Consider the following 22,588-nt stretch of genomic DNA (forward strand, 5'->3'; position numbering starts at 1 on the left):
AGACATAGACTGCATAGCTGGCACCAGGCCAAGGGATTTGTCTTGTGGATCAGTTAGTGCCAGGTGAGTCAGAATCCAGAACCTGTGCTTGAAATGAAAACAGCCACAAGCGCCCACAAGGTTGGAAGACGATCAGGTCAGGAGATTGCAGTGGAGTTGAACGAACCCACTTCAGAGAACGAGCTTAGCAGTTTCCTGCTTATTCAATTAAGTAAGTCTGGGAGACAGTTTGTCTAATGGATTCCCGTATTAGCACTGATACACGTACACTATGGAAAATAGGCTAGCTCAGTCATGCATAAATGGTATGGATTTCCATGGGGTTTTCCTTGTAACTTAAAAAGTACTCCTATTATTTACTTACCTGCTTACCTCACAGTGTTTATTCACTAGGACTGAGGGTGTCATCTTTACACATCATCTTAACTTTGAAATCCTGAGCAACAGGCATTACTAGCTTGCATAAGGTCAACTCACCATGAATGCCTACTGTACTAGAAGAATAACTCTTTATTTACCCTACAGCATGCTAGCACACTTGACTCAAACACACGTGTGGTAATGCGCGACACAAGGAACACACTCATACACACACACACAAACGCACACACGTGTCACAGTCACAGATGAAATGCTTATTCTGCTCTTAACCCATACCGTTGTCCTCCCTCCAAGGGAAGCCGGGAGCATACAGTAGGCACATGCATGAACCACACCCGGGGACCAATGCAAGTGCCCCTGTCCATCTCCGGCAGGGACGGACAGCGTTAGAGATTTGTTCTTCTGCATGTTTTTAGTATTGGGTTCTTTATAAGGGAAGCCCTTAACATGGGGAAAACATGCAAACTCCACACAGAAAAGCCCGGGAGATAGCCCACCTGAGTACCTGACAATCAAAAAGCCAAGCCAATTAATAAACTGACTTGAGAAAGCAATTTAGTCAATCTAGTATGACATTCCTGTAATAGGAGATAAACTAACCTTATCAAACAGTCTTTTATCCCTTCAAAATTGACTGGCTGTGTACTGAGTGAGTGTGCAGCCACCATGTACACAGCGTTGTAATGAACTGGGTGATATTTAGTGGGTGGCCCTCCAGACTAAGGCTTTGTGACAGGTTGCATGTAATGTTGTAATCTGTCTCTTCTGAAACCCTGGTCTAATGTTTAAACCTATTACATGTCTTAATATGTTGTGTACAGTAATGCTTTGGTTCAAAAATAGTAATTATGGGTTCAATGTCTTTAACAAGCCCAGCACAATGACAGAGCACATAATGTACTTAGCTACAAATACTAGCCTATGTTTTAAATACAGTCATTTTGTTGTACATGGCTGAGGGATTTCCCTACTCAGCTATCAATATAGAAAATTAAATTAGAAATTCAATTAAGGCCACCTTTAAGTATGCATGACTTTTTTTTGTTTGTTTGCTTGTTTGTTTTACAAAAATTACATTTTGCTCCCTGGATGCATATCATTGTGATCCATCGGGATCGTATAGCAGTCTAGTATTTCAGCATCTGGAAAAGCGCTTTATGAATGCAGTGTATTATCATTGTTATTATTGTGAATGTTCCTATAGATTCAGAGAAGCCATCCCAATTGGACTTTTGTTTTCAGCTGTTTTGATAGCATTCCTTCTGAGTATGTCTCAGGAGTGAGCTGATAGCATTCCTTCAGTCTATGTCACTATTCGATCGTGGCAATCAGATCCCAAAGCAGCATCCCACTCTCCCTAATCCAAACAAGATTGACTTATGAAATGGCCAAGCAGCCATAATCATATTCATTACCTGTGTGATTGGAATACACATCCTGCATAGAGAGTTGACTCCAACTCCGAGACAGCAACCTATTCTCACCCGTTCTCATGAGATCAGGGACCTCATGAAGAAGCTTGGCTGTGGTGAAAATGGGATGGGCACCAGACTGGCACCTCAAGGACCTTGGGATTGATTTGATTAACTGGAGCAAAGCTGGACCCCACCCGGGCGTTGCCGCTAAACATCCAGGTTTCATCTGAGAGAAGAAAATCTATAGAGATGTCTACTTTTACTCTAGTGACGAATGAAACCTGTGCCTAGCCTCAGAGGTCAAGAAAGGGGATGAGGGAGATTTGTGTCTCCGGCTGTAGAGACTGAATTGAAGCTGCAAATAATTAGAGATTAATTTTGTAATCCATATGTCGTTAAAGTCACCTGCTCGCTTTTCAGAAAATCGGGAAAAACTGAATATTGTTGTAACTCCCACTTTCAACAAAAACAGAGGTATTCATGAGCAGTGTATATCATACAATGTGATTCATTATACAGCAACTACTGTATGTACTGTAATTATACCGAAACTTTTTGTTTTTTTATAGCCATTACAATTGCTAGATTGAAAATGTGACTATTTAAGTGTGATTTAGCACGTGTTTCAATATTCAACGTATCCTGTGTGTGACCACAGCACGGGCAGGCCGTTCTTCCACCTCTACTGGCCGCCTAGCATCACCATCTCTGGAGGATGCAGGGGTCGCTCAGCTCAGTCACAGCTCTGTTTTGGCAACGGCAGAATGAGCTTCCCACCACTATCAGGATGGTGCAGTCGCTCTATGACTGGACATTCAAGATCCATCCCTAGACACCTGGGCTCCTCCTCCACTGACATCTCCACCACCCAACACTCCCCAATGCTTTCTCATGGGAACCTAATGTTACTGCAACTTTTGTTATAGAAATAAAATTAAAAATTAACAAATGACAGCCCTCTTCCTTTCTTTAGTACTGTGGCTTGTGTTCTAATTGGAGGCTTTACTGACAATGACAGGGAGGTACAGTCGGATTACTTACAATAAGTACATTTGTCCAGAGTAATTCGATTATAAAAGCATTTGCTAAATGACAAATGTAATATGTAAATTAGATTGAGGGCTACTTTTTGCCCTCCTGGGGCCCAGTATGGAAGGCACAAAATGAGGGGGTTTGGACACTTCATAAGTAAAAGGATCAATTGATTGATTTTTTTTTTTTTTAAATGGCTGAGCCCTAGTTGCGTGTGGAGGGTCCACTGAGCCCCCAGTGTAATTAGCAGACATCCGCTGGGAATGGTAAACAAAGCTATTGCCTCACCCCTCACAGCTAAGACCACCTGGCAACCTTTGATATTTCTCCAAAAGCCAATTTTTCTGCCACAGCATAGAGAAATCTGTCTCCTTTCACCTCCTCATGAGAAGAAATCTATTTTTAGAGCAGCAATGATATTTTATAAGTGTAAGTCGGGCTCACTGAGGCTTTACACCACAGCCTTTGTACGAGGGCATATTAGGGAACATGTGAAAACATGATCCTGCAGATCAAAAGAACCCTACACATGTAGGATTTGTGAGTTGTACAGCAAGTTGCCAGGATAAAGGGCATCATGACTAAATTTTTCATGTCTTGTCATTCTTCCTTGCTACAGTAAGGCTTGTCAAATAAATGATCTTGCTTGGCTGGACTGTGCGTCAGTCATGCCTCAGTCCATAGTTGTTCTGGAAAAATAGCGCAGATTTTAGATCAGTCCATGGCTAGCGGCATGGAATTTTCTGTGACCAATAAATTCTCCCTCTTTTGAAAATGATTGTTTTTTTTTCCTAAATCAGAAAAAAACTATATATATATATATATATATATATATATATATATACTGAGGATTATGTTCCTCTTTGTGTAAGACTACTGTTTCCACCCTGCCAATCAAGAATGCTATGCTGTTGCCAACTTTTTGGGACCATAATTAGGGGCCAGGCAGCGTAGCTGCCGGAACCCTATTGTATTTGCCTATATTATTATTATTATTATTATTATTCTCCTTCCACTGAAGTCTAACTTCCCATGGACAAAAAATCACCAAAATTTGCACATAGCTCCAGTACTATATCCAAAGTCCTCAACCTGCATTGTAGGTCAATAAACCTGAAGGTGGCGCTACAGCAACAGTCTAAAGTTTAAAACTTAAAAAAATCATAACAAATCAGCCATAGGTGCTATCACTGTAAAACCACCACGTGAATGTAGTCCCAAGTGAGACAAAACCTTCATACACTTTGACCTTGCAGGAATTTTGAAGTCCATCACTCTGATTTCTTCATAAACTGTAAAACCTATCAAACATATATCCTCCCACATTTTTTGTTCAATTGACACCAAAATTAATATACTGTATCTACAGATTGTCCTTACCAAAGGATCCTCACAGATTTTTGAAATATGAAAAATTGAGCCCACAGCACATCAAAAGGTTTCACTATTAACAGTTCTGTATAGTTCCTATTAATTCTCGCCAAATCAATGTCTGATCATCCTCATAAAGAGTGACAACATTGGCCACATATCCAAGATGTAGTATGATTTTTTTCAGAATTTTATCTCAAAAATTGAATTTTTAAAAATATGTTTAATTCTGTCCTCTGAAACCAACACTTCATACAGAGAAAACTACATTACCCACAATCCAACGCAAGCTCCACGAATCTGAGACATCGCTGTTGGCAACCCTACCCAACCCCCGCCGAGGATTACAATGACTAAATTGATTGATTGGCAACTGACTGAGTACACAGCTGCTGAAGTTAATGTTCAATTATGAAAAAAAAAAGCTAACAAAACCTGTAACCCACATTTTTCAATCAATTAATACTAAAGTTGCTACACTGGATCTTCAAACTGTCATTCACAAACTCATTGACCAGATTATTGAATTATCAAAATTGAGCTTACAATGCATTAAAATGTTTTACTTATTATTATTATTCTCCATCTTCCACTGAAGTCTAACTTCCTGTGGACAAAAAATCACAAAAATGTGCACATAGCTCCAGTACTAAACCCAAAGTCCTCAACCTGCATTGTAGGTCAATAAAGCTGAAGGTGGCGCTACAGCAACAGTCTAAAGTTTAAAACTTTAAAAAATCATAACAAATCAGCCATAGGTGCCATCACAGTAAAACCACCACGTGAATGTAGACCCAAGTGAGACAAAACTTTCATACACTCTGACCTTGCAGGAATTTTGATTATTATTATTATTCTCCATCTTCCACTGAAGTCTAACTTCCCGTGGACAAAAAATCACCAAGATTTGCACATAGCTCCAGTAGTATACCCAAAGTCCTCAACCTGCATTGTAGGTCAATAAACCTGAAGGTGGCGCTACAGCAACAGTCTAAAGTTTAAAACTTAAAAAAATCATAACAAATCAGCCATAGGTGCTATCACTGTAAAACCACCACGTGAATGTAGGCCCAAGTGAGACAAAACTTTCATACACTTTGACCTTGCAGGAATTTTGAAGTCCATCACTCTGATTTCTTCATAAACTGTAAAGCCTATCAAACCTATCTCCTCCCACATTTTTAGTTCAATTGACACCAAAATGGATCTACTGTATCTTCAGACTGTCCTTACCAAACGATCCTCACAGATTTTTGAAATATGAAAAATTGAGCCCACAGCACATCAAAAGGTTTTACTGTTAACAGTTCTGTATATAGTTCCTATTTATTCTCGCCAAATCAATGGCTGATCATCCTCATAAAAAGTGACAACATTAGCCACATATCCAAGATGTAGTATGATTTTTTATTAGAATTTTATCTCAAAAATTGAATTTTTTAAAATATGTTTAATTCTGTCCTCTGAAACCAACACTTCATACAGAGAAAACTACGTTACCCATAATCCAACACAAGCTCCACGAATCGGAGACATCGCTGTTGGCAACCCTACCCAACCCCCGCCGAGGATTACAATGACTAAATCGATTGATTGGCAACTGACTGAGTACACAGCTGCTGAAGTTAATGTTCAATTATGAAGAAAAGCAAACAAAACCTGTAAAAATTAATAAACATATCTCATCCAACATTTTTCAATCAATTAACACCAAACTTGCTACACTGGATCTTCAGACTGTAATTCACAAACTCATTGACCATTGTTGAATTATCAAAATCGAGCTTACAACGCATCAAAATGTTTTACAAATGTTTTACGATACGAATGTACAAAATGAACATTGGAATGTCAACTTTCCTGTTGTCCTATTCTCTCGCTTATTGCTCCTAAACTTGTCGGAAATTGCCTGGCCCCGCCTCATCGCTGCGAAGCAGCTTTAATATGGTATTATTATATCATATTATGAGGCTCCAAAAAAATATCAGGGAACACTATCCTCATCTCCCCACATGCCAGACATTGAAACAAAGCCTCACCCTTCACGGTGGCAAGCATCTGTAAAGACATCATCCTTGCGAAAATGTAATCTGACCTTTGACCCCATGGCCACCATTAGGCTGTAGGGACCAATGGAGGAGCCGTTCCCAGCCATTTGTATGACATGAGAAGGATGGAGGTTTCTCCCGGTAGCACATTTTGCAAGTCTTATGATACTCTATGCTACTTATGGGTGTACCTCAGTTGGAATATTGTATGACAATGGCTCAGTAGTGTTAATCACCGGCTAGTTCAGTGATGGATAAACACCTATAGAGGGCTGATGCCCCCCCCACCTAACATGTGATGCTAAAGCATCTGCTCCACTCCACCAGACGTGTTACACCACCCCCCCCCCCCCCCCCATCTTTAAGATAAGGAACACTTCATCAAGGATTGGTGGACAGGTTGGAAGACGAACGGGGAAGGGGGCCCGATATCAGACATCAAACACCCTTCAGCCTCCCCAACCTCCCCTCCCTCTTCTCCCCTAAGACGTGCGCTCCTTGTTTGCTCAGCAAGCCGACCACTAGCATTTCGTGTCAATAGACCTCAGAAAGCTAGGGGATCAATGCCAAGGAAGGCATTCAATTTGCATTTGACTCCAAGGCTAATCAGCTAATTCATTTGGTTCAATAAAGTATACTAAGCTCCAGGTCGGTGGCTGGGACTCCACAAACGTCCTAATAGGTACATACAAATTGTTTTCTCTTCTCTCGTTAGCAACATTTGCAGAGAGGGGGAGGAAAAAGGGGAGGGGTTTGCGATCTGGGATGCTGACTACTTCAGTTTCTCTTTGGCAGAAACTTCCCCTGCTGAAGGAGGTTGTCTCAGTAGACATGGTCCAAAAAAGGTCAAATAAAGCAACACCTTTTTCGAGTATGGAGAATAGAGAATGAGTCTGGTAAAAATCCATAAGCACTCTTTTGTCAAATCTGGTAAGAAGGTTATGCTAACTCATTACTTCAGTTTGCATTATCTCACCTGATATCGTCATACTGTACAGTACATAGAGGAAGACATAAATACAGTACATGTAGAGCACTTGGTGAGAGACAAACATAAAGGAGTCTTTTGACCTGCAGAAGCATCCACATACACACACACACACACACACACACACACACACACACTGTGACACATTGTGACACACGCGCACACACGAGCACACACTCACACACACACACCTACACACCTCATCATCATCATCGGCGATCACTTGGGACGAGTATGATTGTCCTCCTGTTGGCGTGTCTGGTCATTTGTGGGTCTTCAGGTGGCAGTAGAGGTCGATCCTTTATCCACAGGCTGTGTTGCAGTGGGGGCATGTGTGAATGGTTATCCTGGTAGTGGTAGTTTTAGGAGCTATTTTGGTGATGCATCATTACTTTCTTTGTTGCCTTTTTGTTTCAGTGGCATGGTGGAGGTCACTTTTATCCAAAGCGACTAACAATTATTGCATTTAATGTAGGAAAAGCCAATGTACTACTACTTGCCAGAACTCACAAGTGCATCTTCTTTCTAAAACAAGTGACTAAGAGCATAATCTAGTGCAGAAGGCAAAGTGCAAGAATAGCAATCTAAAGTACAGTGCAATACAATATAATAAACTACAATAAGTGCTTAGGAGGGAGGATTGTTGTAGTACTTCTTGGAGAGATGAGTTTTGAGCCTGCAACGAAAGATGGGCAGCGACTCTACTGTCCTGACATTAGTGGGCAGTTCATTCCACCACTGCGTGGCCAGGACAGAGAAGAGCCCTGACCGTGTCGATCGACCGCAGGGGCCTCGGAGTGACGGGGCAACCAGTCGCCCCGAGGTAGCAGAGCGTAGCGGTCGGGAGGGGGTGTAGGGTTTGACCATGGCCTGGAGGTAGGAGGGGGCTGTTCCTTTCATTGCCCTGTAGGTTAGCGCCAGAGTTTTAAACTGGATGCGAGCCGCTACAGGGAGCCAGTGTAGGGAACGGAGGAGGGAACTTGTGTGGGAGAACTTGGGGTGGTTGAACACCAGGTGAGCAGCAGCTTTCTGGACAAGTTCCAGAAGTTTAATGGCTGACGCCGGTGCCCCCGCGAGGAGGGAGTTGCAGTAGTCCAGGCGGGAGATGACCAGGGCCTGGATGAGTACCTGCGCCGTTTCATTAGTGAGGAAAGGGCGAATCCTCCTGATGTTGTAGAGCATGAATCTGCAGGAACGTGTGACGGATGTGACATGTGAGGAAAATGACAGTTGGTCATCCAGGGTCACACCCAGATTCCTCGCAGTCCGAGTCGGGGTCACCACTGTGTCTTCAATGGTGATGGCCAGGTCCTGGTGCGGACAGCCCTTCCCCGGGAGGAACAGCAGCTCAGTCTTGTCCAGATTGAGCTTGAGGTGATGTGTCGTCATCCACTCCGAAATGTCAGCCAAGCACCCAGCTATGTCTCCACTTGTGTATCAGAAGGGGGAAATTACAGAACCAGTTGGGTGTCATCGGCATAGCAGTGATAGGAGAAGCCATGCGAGCGAATGACAGAGCCCAGAGATGTAGTGTAGAGGGAAAACAGGAGAGGACCCAGGACAGACCCTTGTTGAACCCCCGTAGTCAGACTACGCGGTTCCGACGTCGACCCTCTCCATGTCACCTGTTAGGAGCGGCCCGTCAGGTAGGATGCAAACAGGGAGTGTGCAGAGCCATCGATGCCTTTCTCCTCGAGGGTGGAGAGGAGGATCTGGTGGTCTACCGTATCAAATGCTGCTGACAGGTCTAGGAGTATCAGGACAGAGGAGAGAGAGTTCGCTCTAGCGGCATGGAGTGACTCTGTTACTGCAAGGAGGGCGGTCTCTGTCGAGTGGCCAGCCTTGAACCCGGATTGGTGGGGATCTAGGAGGTCGTTCTGGTGGAGGTACGAAGACAGTTGGTTAAAGATAGCACGTTCAAGTGTTTTGGATAGGAAGGATAGAAGGGAAATCGGTCTGTAGTTTTTGACATCAGAGGGGTCGAGAGATGGTTTCTTTAGGAGGGGGGTGACTCTGGCAGTCTTGAAAGCAGAGGGAAAACATCCTGAAACAAGAGATGCATTGATGAGGTGGGTTAGGAAGGGAAGGAGTTCGGGTGCAACAGACTGAAGGAGAGTCGAGGGAACAGGGTCTAGGGAGCACGTGGTGGGGCGGTTAGATGTTACAAGGTTGAGGGCCTCGTTGGGGGAGAGGGGAGAAAAGTGGGATAAGGTGGGGCGTGGAGAGGAGGGGGGGAGCAGGGAGTGTACCGCTTCTGCCTCCCTTGGGTACATTGTCCTTCCTTCAGTTGGCCATAAAGCATTTGTTTTGGAAAGCAGCTGGTATCGGGTGATGCTGGAGATAGTGACTTCCTTCAAGACACTGATGTTTGTTTGCCTATCTTCCCTGCTGATCCGAAGGATCTTGAGAAGCTACTGAGGTGCTACTGCTCTTGGGCTTTCAGATGTCTGTTGTGGGTGGTCCAGCTATTGGCCCCATAGAGCAGGTAGGGCAGAACTACTGCTTGATGAACAAGAAGTTTTGTCTTGATCTGGATGTTCCGATTCTCAAACATTCCTTAGCCTGGCGAAAGCCCTACTGGCACACCCTATGCGGTGTTGAATCTCGGCATCAATGACAGCTCTTGTGGAAAGAAAATTGCCAAGATAGGCGAATTGATCCACATTTTTCCAGGGCATTATTGTCCGCATAGATTGTGGGGGCTTGTATGTCAGGTGCTGGTTGGTCGGCTGCAACCGGGTCTCACTTGACAGACTTCAGAATTCAACGTTTGTCCATCACCTCCAAACATCCACGCCTCCAGGCGTGCGTGCCCACGCAGGGGTATTGCGATATGCAGACCGTGCCCACTAAGCACCTTCTGAGTAGCTTCACTCTAGCTTTGCACTCGGTGTTGTCTCACAAAAGTTGTTTGACCCACCCAACCCACTACCAAAAGCGCTCGCAAATTTATACCCCTCTTACACGTTCCAATGTGAACAACCAACCACAAAACTCTAAGAACAACCAATCAAAAACGTAGGCTATCCCATGTCGTCTGCCGACGTTTATAACTGTATGATGCCGTCTAGAAATGACGTTTGGAGGTGATGGACAAACGTCGAATTCTGAAGTCTGCCAAGTGAGACCAGGCTGGGTGGTAAAGGATCTGGGTTTTTCTGATGTTAATATCAAGTCCCAGGACTCGGTAAGCTCTGGCAAAAGCATCCAAGATGTTCTGGAGGTCTGCTTCAGAGTGAGCAACTATGGCATTATCATCTGCATACTGGAGTGCCATGATGCGATGATGTGAGCACCTTGCTTTTTGTCTTAATCCTGTTAAGGTTGAAGAGCCCTCTGTCGATCCTATATAAGAGCTTGACTCCCTCAGGTAGGTTTTGGCTGGTGAGATGGGAGGATGGTTGAGATGAAGATGGCAAACAGGTTTTGGTGCAATTGTCATGGAGTGGACTCTAATGAATTAATATGTGACTTATGTGTGTGAATTAAGTATATCGTTTTGACTTCTGTTTGCTGTGCAGTCATATTTCCTCTGTGGTTGTAGTGTATTTCCCTGTGAATTGTGTTAATTAATTATATTGTCTTGACTTCTGTTTGCTGTGCAGTCATATTTCCTCTGTGGTTGTAGTGTATTTTGCTGTGAATTATTGTTTTGCTTCACATCATTGATTCAGAAAGAGAAGACACCTGTGCCACGACTTCCAGACCAATCCAACAATTTACTTTAGAGCAACACAGCTGATGGCGAATGGGAAGCAAGATCTTGGGTACCGGTAACCTATGAACATTGACTTGGAGCGGGCCGACAGGTTGGCGCAAATTATGAATGAGTTTCAGCCGGTGAACGTGGGGAGAATCCGCAGTCCACAGTAGACGCCGCCGACAGCAAAGCCGAGAGACGAGCGATCCACACGGAGCACACCCGCCGGTGAAACAACACACGTCCTGGTTGATAGATGAGTCTACCCCCGGGTGGATTGTGAGTATCGTCTGTTGTCCGTGGATGCAGGTGTTAATTGGTGCAACTAGTGTAGTGTAGCGCGACGGGGGAGCTTACGATTTGTGTGCCCAGTGACTGCCGCACATTTCTTGTTTTCCAGTCACTGGTGGCCTGGGAACGAGGAAGGCTGTGGCGCAGACCAAAAGGCTACACACGGGTCTACCCATGGATTAGGTGGCTCAATCACAGGGACATTGACATTATTAGTGTCATTGACATTATTTTAGGCACATTGACTATTGACAATGTGGACTTGATGATTTTATCTATTTCCTGTTAGCATATTAATAAATTGCTATATTTTAATCTTAAAGCGTGTCCTCTGTCCTTTGCTATTATACTGCTCCTCCCTCCCACCAGAACCTGTAGCCTAGGAAATTTATGGTGACACTGGTCTCTAGTTTCCAACTAAGCTATAAAGTTGGTGGTATTGTCTTGGCCTGGTAGGCCGCCTCACAAAATGATACAGCCCTGTTTGACACCAGTGTGTACTCTGAAAGGAGCCATTTCAGAACAACCATTGCCTACTACAGTTGCTGTCATGTCTTCATGCAGCAGACACAGGATTTTCAGGTTCTTGTCTGGGCATCCGATCTTGGAGAGGGCACACCAGAGGGCAGTTCTGTTCACAGAGTCAAAGGCCTTTGTGAGGTTGATGAATGCCATGTACAGCGGTAGGTGTTGTTCGCAATATTTTTCTTGCCGTTGCCGAGCTGTAAAAATCATGTTGGAGGTTCCCCTGGCAGGACGAAAGCCACATTGCGACTCTGGGAGTCTTTTCTGACAGTGGCCATAGCCAGTTAGCCAAGATACGAGCCAGTACTTTAAGATACAAGGCAGTACTTTGCCCGTTGTGGACAGGAGGGAGAGGCCTCTGTAGTTGCCACAGTCTGTCTTATCTCCCTTTTTGAAGACAGTGACAATCAGGGCATCTCTGAGCTCTGCAGGGATTTCTTCCTTATCCCAGATCTTACCAAGGAGGCTGTGGATGTAGCAAAGGAGTTTTGGTCTGCCATGCTTGAGGACTTCTGCTGGAATCCCATCTGGTCCAGAGGCCATGTTGTTGCTCAGTTTCCTGATGGCATCCAGGACCTCATTTTGGAGGGGGTCGGCCAAGTGCTCCATGATGGGTCGCTGAGGGATCTGGCTGATGGTTTCCATCTTAACTGTGTGGCGTTTTGGTTCAGGAGCTCTTGGAAGAGTTGTCGCCATCTGAGACTGATACCCACATTATCCTTCAGCAGGGTTTGTCCATCTTTGGAGCAGAGGGGATTTAGGCCTCAATAGCTACAGTATGCCCATACATAGCTTTGGTGGCATTGAAGCAACCCCTGGTGTCCCTGGAGTCAGCTAGTCTCTGGATTTCTAGAGCCTTCTCCGTCCACATTGGTTCTTCAGCTTTCTCACCCTGCTCTGGACAGGTGCTTTTGCTTTGGAGTGGGCCTGCCTTTTGGTACTGCAGTTGATTTCATTCTGCCAAGAGCAAAAGGCTTTCCTCCTCATCCTAGGTGTTGTATTTCAATGCTGTTATCATCAAACCAGTCCTGATGTTTCCTGGTCTTGTAGCCAATGGTTTCCCTGCTGGTCTCAAATAGTGTGGTCTTTAAAGCCTTCCAGTGCTCCTCCACCCCCGCAGAATATTCATTCCAGACTGTCGGTGTTGAATTTTGGCGGATCAATTTCCTTTGGGTCCTCCTTTTCTGCCTTAGCTGGCAGAACTTTAGCACACTTTGATTGTAGGAGGACTCTGTTGGAGTTTACATTCCCAACACCCTCTTTACCTAAAGTGCCTTCCCAGAGCTTGAGATCATTGCCGACCCTGGCATATAAATCCCCAAGTAGGGGATAAAAGGGCTGCTCAGACATGGGTGCTGCTGCCGAGGTGCTCTCTCCGCCTCAGTAAGAGAGCAGAACAACTGTATCAGGCAGGGACGTGCACAGATAGACACGAGGTGGTGCTAGAGCACCTGCCCTTTGCCCTCTGGACAAGTGCCCTTTTGAAAGTTACTTTTTTTATTATTTTTTTTACAGTGTAGGCCTACTGTATGTGGCCCATGGTGACATCGATCAATTCTCGATTAAAAGCATGTAATAATAATGCCCCAAAATGTGTTGTAATTTTGCCAGACCCCCTCCCCCCCACACACACACGTGCCCGCGGCACATCCGTGCCCGTCCCCTCCCTCTCTTCCTTTGTCAACGGTAAACGCGAAAAGCGGACACAAACTGAGGCTGCAGCAGCACTGCACACAGCACACACATCTCCTCCACTGCCCTTTCCCCATCCAGAGTGCCTGAGTGATGACAGCTAACCAGCCAGGTAACACATAAACAAAACAAGTGTATTGTTTGCCCCCTAAGCCTCAGTTGCCAAACTATAACTTGCATTTATTTGTCTCTGTTGTGAAGTAAGTCTCATACAGCGGCAAACAGCTGAGCCTAAATTAGCAGACTGCATATGCTTAACAAGCTAGCAGTCATAATCAATTAATGGATTTAACGTAATGATGACCACCACACAACCAATGTCGGTAGAATTTGTTGTAGGTGCAGTATGTGAAGCTTAAGCTATCAGTATACTTAAGCTGAATATTTAGTATTATGTAGTAACCTTAGGCTTACAGGGCTGCCAAGTCTCACACGTTTCAGCTCACACGCCACACTTCACAATTCTCACATGGAGAAATGATCAACCCCTACATACTACAGGCCCATAGCCACGGGTGGATCGAACGAATCGAATAGGGCAAAAGCCCCCCCCCCCCCTCCTCATTTTTCAATGAGCCCCTGCCCCCCAAAATGTCTGTGCATGCCACTGGTATCAGGCACCCACCGCCTTTGTGCCAGTGCACGGCTAGAAGTTCCCAGACTTCACTGTCCTGTTCCTGTCACCATCCTGATGGCCATAGGGCTTGAGAGAGGGATTGCAGGGTATGGCGGGTGCGTGTAATCTTTTAAAATGGGGAGACTGGTGCACAGCCAGCCACCACACTGTCCTTGGCAAATAGAAGGTCAGGATCCAATGGCATGAAGGCCAAGACTAGGCGTCTTTGTTGCAGCCTTCTTCCACCTTTGTGACCGTTGTGGAGCTCCTCGGCCACCATCATCCGCCCACTCTGCTGTTGAAGGTCTTCTTTGCATCGCACTTCATCTGGAACCTCCCCTTGGACCTTACCGCCATAGGTGGCCCTACCAGGAGCTGGAGCTCCAGACGGTATCGCTCTCAGGGTTCATTGGAACACGCAAGGTTCTCCACCACGACAAGGTGGCGATCCGGGGAGAACTCCTACATACCTACACACACACACACGCACGCACACACACACACACACTTTCAAAACTCTCCAAGATAATTCCAGTCTTCTAATTAAGAATATTTTGATTAATCAATGGTTTGGAGAGAGGAGATATGAAATTTCCCTCTGTCTAGTGGTCCTGAAAATACTGAGCAAATGTTGAGGGAAACAAAACGTAATGTAGTGTGCAATGCAGCAGAAATGATTTCCTGGCAAGATTGATCAACAGCAGGTGGGCTGGTGTGTCTAGCTTCTCAAAGACAACACAACATGATTCAGCATTAACAACATCTAAGTCCGTTTGATGGCAATCGAGCGACAGACCCCACTTCATTCCTTCAACCCAGCAGCTTACAAATGCAAATGCATCATGTTGACCACACTTGTTTGTGACTCCATCATGCCAAGTGTTAAACCAGACACTCCTAAAGTGTTATAACTTCCACCTCCCTCCCTCCTTGCCTCACAGCCTTGTGTCCAGAATCTTGTCATGAATAAAGTCCAGCAGCTGCTTTTAACATCTGATTTTGAAGTCGTCAGGTCCTCTTCCAAATGCAAGGAGCACACTGCTCCTGAAATGTGGACAGCAAATGACAGGGAGAGGGAATGTATGGGACATGAAGCATGCACGCCAGTAGCCTACAGCAGCGAAGTATGACATTATGCAGGGGATTCCTCCCCTACTTTGTTTAGTGTGAGATACAGTATTCATCATATTACTGAGTCACCACGTCGAGCATTTGAAGGGGGTGTTCCTGGGAAGACTAGGTGCAGCAGAGAGGCCTGGCAGTGTTGTACAGAGCAGAGTGCGCTTTACTGACCTATAAACAAACATCCGATTTGGATCAATAAGACAAGTGGCCAATGCTTGCCGTGAGATGCTGATCATAAATCTCTGGGGGCTGCTCTCTTCCATCATTAAATTATGAGAGACCTTTGAGCCGTGATATACTATAGCAGTGAACGATCCCAACAGTGCCTAAAAATAGGCCGCAACAAAATAGTTTAGTTTTTTTTCCAGTTCATACCGTTACTCGAGAATCCTTTTAATTCTGGTTCATTCCTTAAGGTCAGGACAGAGAGAGTGAGAGAGGCTTGAGGCTAGCCATGTTCGTGGGTGTGTCGGTGTAGCATCATCTCATCAAGACGATCACCTCCCAGACAGTGATGTCACAAACATGGAGATAGGGCTTTGAGAGCGCCCGGGCACGCACGGCAGGTCGGTTCTGTCGTGTACAAGCAGCGTCTTGCTGCTCTGTATATCGGATTCACAAATCCACTTACAGTACACAAGTCGAGAGTGCTCAAGACTAAAATGGAAGACATGTTCTGTCTGAGAGTTGTAAAAAAATCATGGACCTTCCACTCAGGAGGATTACATTTTCCTGGGGTCGAAAAAAGAAAGTCCTAACACATCACCATCATCAGTTTTAAAGGGGAGCCCTATCCAACAATTATAATCTAATTCATGAAATATATTTGCCCTGAAGCCATGAATGCCATGTAGTAAAATAAAATAAAAACATTAGCTCTATGGGAACATGAGGGTGGAAAGTGTGGCACATTTTGATGCAAGCCAATCAGTGAGAAAGTCCTTATTTCCACTTTAGTGATTTTTCAGGGCCTGTGGTATAAATATCAGCCATCTGTGAGACCATCTGCATTGGGGTGCTATATCATGCGACCAAGGCCAAACCACCGACCATGGACAGGTTGGGCTGCCTTCCACAGAAGGGTCTGTTCACTATTTGTGATGGTGGGTGAACTACTGGTGTGATCCTTGGTATCAACCCTGGACTTCCACATTGCTCATCTTGAGTGTGTACAGATTAGGCTGTGATAACATGTGAGATGCCTCTAAGTGGGATACCCTCAATAACACTAGAGCTGGGTGGATATCTATATCTTAAGTCCACTGTATAGCACACCAGATCTCATCTTCCTGTGAGACACCAGTCCTTTGGGGGCAATAAGTCCAGTGCCCTGTCTGTTTGCAATCAGTGCAGAGGTGATTGTTCGATCAAGTGGTTTTTATCTGTGCTTAGATTGCGCTATGATATCATATAAGCTGTTCTGTTCCCCGGCTCATGCGATTGCAGCCACAAACATGTCTATTGCAATGCCTTGGATTGCAGCTTCAAGGGTAATCTGCCATCCATCATAGTTTGACAGTTGGTTGCAAAAGCACAGTTTTACTCTTGCACTGCACTTCAATGAATACAAATTCCTACGAGAAAAGAGTCACAATGAAACAATGATTTTTTCAGTGATTGGATAAAATTGCAGCTATCAAAAGGCTGCATAACAAATACAACAATAGAATAGAATTGGCATTTTAATAACAATGATGGTAAACAATGCACATGACAGAGCACATGCAGAGAGACACGAAACTAGCTCTTCCCAAGTCTCTCCTGTCATGGGCTTGATGTGTGTGTGTGTGTGTGTGTGTGTGTGTGTGTGTGTGTGTGTGTGTGTGTGTGTGTGTGTGTGTGTGTGTGTGTGTGTGTGTGTGTGTGTGTGTGTGTGTGTGTGCATGCATCTGTGTGTGTGCATCTATGTGTACGTGTGTGCATGGTATGTGTTCCTGGGTGCGATTATTTCACAAAACTAGCTCTTCCCAAGTCTCTCCTGTCATGGGCTTGGTGTGTGTGTGTGTGTGTGTGTGTGTGTGTGTGTGTGTGTGTGTGTGTGTGTGTGTGTGTGTGTGTGTGTGTGTGTGTGTGTATGTGTGTGTGTGTGTGTGTGTGCGTGTGTGTGTGTGTGTGTGTGTCTGTGTGTACGTGTGTGCATGGTATGTGTTCCTGGTACGATTGTTTCAAGCTATCTGGTTATTGGGAAGGAAAAGGATGGGGGGGGGGGGGGGGGCTGGCTGGTGCTGGGAGAGACTCTTCAGAGAGGCAGAGAAAGAGAAGTAACGAGGCCTAGAAGTAAAGCCCTTGGTCCTTTTGTTATTTCTGTAAATCGTTCAGATGGAGAAGAGGATATGAATCTGTCTCGAGGCCCGAGCCTGGCAGCAGCACTCACCTCCTCTGTTCACTTAATTAACTGAGCCCATGCTAAGGCCACCTTCATACGTTCCACCACCAGGGAACCAGTAGATGGAGAAATAAATCCTGCCTGAATGTGCATTGCTTCCAAGGGAAAATGGCTAGTATATATTTCCCCCATTAGAAAGGAATAGTGGCATGACTTAAGGTCATTGAATGTTTGAAATCTTATTGAAATTGACCAAATTAACATGTTAGTGTGCTGGACTGATTGTGCACAAATAGATGAAATCAGAATAGGCTGCACATATGCAAATGCAAATTGATGCTATATGTCAGCATAGTATGTCTGTCATCTGTCAGACTAGTGCCATACTCCTGGATGTTTTATAAAAAATAAACAAAGAATGAGTGGCTTATTCATACTGAAATGATCTCTCTCTCTCTCTGCTTGCTGATTAGCTTACTGTAGTACCAATGACAGATTTATTCTATAATTCATATAGACTTAGACAGACTAATTATAGAACTTGCTCTATATGGTGCATTACTTCATTATTATTATTAGTAGTAGGCCTAGTAGTATTAGTAGTATTATTATTGAACTGTATTATCATGAACACATTGTCAAAACATCAACGTTTAATAATTCATCATCATCATCATCATCATTTTCCAATGAATAAAATGTATATTACTATCCTATGACTACATACACTGATACACTGCAAGTGAGCTCCGAGTGCCTTCATTCAACAGCCCATTAGTGCTTGTGAGATGCTTTAGTGGTCATACGAGCCAACAGCATATGAGCACTTCAGACTCTAGAGGTCTCCATCCTTCAGCATCCACCTCTTCGGCCTCTCGCATATTTGCACAGCGGTGGAAAGGAGAACGCTCACAGCAGCGACAGGGACAGAGGGAATCTGAGACACTCGTCCCGCACCAGACAGAAAAGGAACTTTGATTTGACGCCGAATATGATTAAAATGAAAATGAGAAAGAGTCGCGTTCTTTGCTGAAGGCTTACACATTCCGAGTGTTTAAGATATGATGTCCTTGGACTCTGCTCAGTGTAGATATCTATTTCATTTTTATCTCAACCAATTGCTGATGTGCTGCTTCATTGTGACTGTACACTTGGGTCACCCGAATGAATTTTGAGGCTGCCTGAGCGTATTGTTTCCAGCTTCGTTGCATGGGATTTCCAGTCTCCTCGCGTGTCGTGATGTCTACAATATTTCGCTCTTTGTTTCTGGGTAAGTCAGGTACCATTCTTTATAAATTATTGAGTTACTGAACTGTCCATTTTCAATGACATGAGGATGGAGGTAAATTGTATGCAGTATATTTATTGTGTCGAGTTCTATCAGTTATTGTTTACAAAAATGTTTCATGCACAGATGAAAAAAAACCATTCCGCGATTTACTACAGGATTTAATGCATAGCCTAGCCTACATTAATGCAGCATATTCCTAAATCTCGGACATTTGGGTTTTAAACATATCTCGAATTCACTGGCATGAATCCAATGAACCTTAAATGTAGCCTACTTTATTTCTCAAATTGTGAACCCGCATATTCAGTAGACCTATGTGCAAATAAAATCATGTTTGGAGGGGGAAAAGTTCACTTCAATAGAATTCCTAATTTAAAACATATGTTTATGATCCCTGCGCTGGGCTACAATCCAGGCATCCACTGTCACCGAAAGCTCCAGTGTCAGACAGCCGTCTAAGTTTCCTTTGTCTGCTAATGAGAGATTGAACTCAACTCCTTAGCAGCAAGCACAAAGGCAGGGCATGCCGCCTGGGCGGAATCACGTAATTTGTTGTGACACCGACTGGTAAAAAATAGATCTTCTTAATAGATGCCCGCGGGAGAAAGGCTCGGTTGGTGCCCTGATGGAAGTGACCGCGAGACTGAGGGGGGATGCTATTCCCTCGCGTGCCCGCGTGTGCCGGGGTCAGAGGCTGCAAGCTCGTGAGAGAGTGGTGCAAGGCTAACACTCAAGACTCGCTGGGCTATGTCTGCTTTACTTCAATTCCCCAAATAATGTGTTGATACTGGTTGCATTTTCTATAGATTTCAGATGGCATTGCAGCTTGTATAAGCCTATGCTATGTAGGCTAGGCATGGCCCTGATGATGCAAGACATGTTTCTGGCAATTATCTCTGTCATTTGAAGATCTGTCTGAAGTGATTTTCACCTCAAAGTTATTTTGACGTGGCAAAGTGCTGGGAATGTCAGCCTCACCCAGGCTGTAGGAAGTTGGTTCTTTCAAACGTCAGCAAATACCATTGATTCACATGTTCCCCTGGTTAATGTGCATTTAAGCCATGCTTTGTAGCACACAGGTAAAAACCCTATGATGATGTTCCTCTATTCTGACTGACGGAGGCTGCCGTGGAGACGGAGCATGTAGGTCTACTAGTATCTAATGAGGTGTTATCATATCAGCATTGTTTTCCATCGCAAAGATCCATTCCCTTGTGATGTATCGACAGTGATTATATTAATATGAATTTCATTACAGTGATGATGAGGAGGAGGAGGATGATGATAATGGCAAAGGATGAAGATGATAAGGATGAGGATGACTGTCAGTAGCTTATCAGTAATGTGGGATTGAAAATAGTGTGAGATGGTAACACACTATGAAGGATTTGATAGCCACCATCAAATTACTCAATCCACTTATCATTTCCTATTGTGTTATGAATGAATATTGTGTGACTGGATCATAATGTGGGTGAATCTGTGGTGAGACGATACTGTACAACATTTATTTTTCTTATGGTTTTATACTAGGTAAAAGGACATTTTCTCCTCAGCTCACTGCAGTATTTATACCACATCAACCCAGAGGGAGAGAGGAAGGGCCTCCTCTATTATAATAGGATCAATACTCATTAATAGGCTTCCTTTCTTTTATGGTCGTTGTTGGGCTGGGAACCTTAATTTAATATCTATGGGAGATGTAATATCCAGAGTTCACATTATAGATAAGTACCACAATTAATCGCAACAAAAGTCTTTAGCTGCCTTCATCACGCAGCCCGGATCTTGAAGGGAATCCAGAAGGGGGGATATTGAGGTAACACAGCTTGATGTACAGTAGCATTAGCGAAACCTAAGTCCTGGAGCTTAATGATGGATTGCCTGCCTGTCCTTGCACTAGCAATGGATGGTTTTGGATTGGATATTTTAAATGACTGTCCAGGAAGTAACAGCTTATAATTCACAGGGCAGACATGTAATGAGGAATTTGAGTAGCCCCTTCCATTCGGAGTTCTCCATTCCCAACCCCCACACATCTCATTCCGAGCTTAACAATGTCACACTGACCACCACACTTTTTTAGCAGTCTTGCTCGGATGCAGTTCTGTGATAGGGTAGAGGCCATTGGCGATTTTATAGGGGGGGCAGGGGGGGCAAGTGCCCCCCCTGATTGGACAGCCCAACTCTGCTCAGATTCTTAAAAATAAAAAAAATAAAAAAATAAAAACTTTTTTTTTTTTTTTTACTAATTAACACAATTATTAAATACATAATTGTGGTTTGTACCAGTTTGTGTTAGATCAGCATTCATTTTAAAAGTGTATTTATTACTTAAACTAGGCTACCTTTAATATATATTCATAATCCACTAATGGCACAACTCGTCCATCGAAAAAAATGAGATCTGACTGTACTGCTCAGTGCTCAACAAGCTACAACTAGCCAACCTGCTCATAATGGCAAAAAGAGCTATAAAACAATATACCACTTCTTCATAAAATAAAATAAAATCTGGCAATGCTAATGAAGAATCTACCACTCGAAATGACAGCGCAGCAGGTGCAATCGAATGCAGAAGTGCTCCAGAGGCTATCGAAGCTAGCACTAGCACTAGCAACATCACCATCGGCGAGGAAGCTAGCACCAGCAGGCAGTTGCAGTTTGATGTTGTGATGTTCGGTCATAAAGTCATATTGACATGCTCGTGGTGTCTAGATGAAGTTTGATGCGTTGTACATATTGAATTGTCATACAGATTTCTTATTAGCATACTGTTCACAACTGGTATTCTTCGTAAATAGATGGGACGAGACGGCAGAACTGTTTTCTCACGTCAAAATGTTGCCCCCCCTACTCTCAGAGGGTAAAATCGCCTATGGTAGAGGCAATACAGTTGGTATACAGTATGATCAAGAATCACTGCCATTCATCTGATGGAGATGAGTGGTGGATGTTGGCATGCAGAGTAGGGACAATAAGACCGAATCTTTGTCCCCACATCTATTTTAGTGGGTCTCTAGGGGCGGCCGGAGTGTCTTTTAAATGTGAAAATGACAGAAGCCTGCAGAGCCAGACACAGACAAGTGACATCTCGATGCGTTCTCCCCTGAATCACACTCCCACACACATACAAGTCCGCCTCCATCTCACATTCAAACACACGGCCGTGTTTGCCATGGAGAACATCAAGGTTGTTGATCTCCTCACATTATGATTTTATTCTCATGGATGTTGTTTAGCATCTATTCTTATCTTGGATAACATATTGGATTTGACTTGGCAGTTCTGCTATTCGGGACCAAAATCACACAGCATTTAACAGAGTTGGCTAAAGCCATTGGCCATGAATTTGACATTCCTTCGGGTTTGAGTGAGGACGTGGGTCTGGATTCTTTTACCTTCTGTGTCCTCTAAATGCCGTTCTGACTGACCAAAACATACACTACGGATGACTGCTCTCACATTATACTGTAGAAGGTCAGCTTTTTGACACATATATAATTCCCATCCCAGGCATAGACTTTGATGCATTGCCAATAAGCAAAGCACAGGAAATCCAACTACAGGTACGTAACAGTACCCAGGTTGCAGGGACACAAGAATGGTGCAACCTTTAAAGGTTGGTGGAACACAGAGGTCTACAGTAACTATCCGATGGACTTTGGATTCATATCACTATCAAACACTGATGCCATATTCTCCAGGTGTGTTGTTTTTTTATTTGTATGGCCTTTAGATGACAGGTGATGAGTGTGTTTTTCCAGAGTGATAGTCCCTTCCGTTA

At 44.1% G+C, this 22,588-nt stretch overlaps 1 protein-coding gene across 1 annotated transcript in view; it reads left to right on the forward strand.

The window, feature by feature from the left end:
* Positions 1 to 18,674: 18,674 nt before the first annotated feature.
* Positions 18,675 to 22,588, forward strand: part of clmpb (CXADR like membrane protein b) — a gene marked incomplete at both ends in the record, with an annotated part of 65,052 nt that continues 61,138 nt past the window's right edge. Inside the window, 2 exon segments of the mRNA XM_084439098.1 lie at positions 18,675 to 18,692; positions 18,696 to 18,780. Coding sequence (XP_084295224.1) covers positions 18,675 to 18,692; positions 18,696 to 18,780 — 103 coding nt within the window.

Source organism: Borostomias antarcticus (assembly GCF_949987555.1).
Source record: "Borostomias antarcticus genome assembly, chromosome: 1".
NCBI lineage: Eukaryota > Metazoa > Chordata > Actinopteri > Stomiiformes > Stomiidae > Borostomias > Borostomias antarcticus.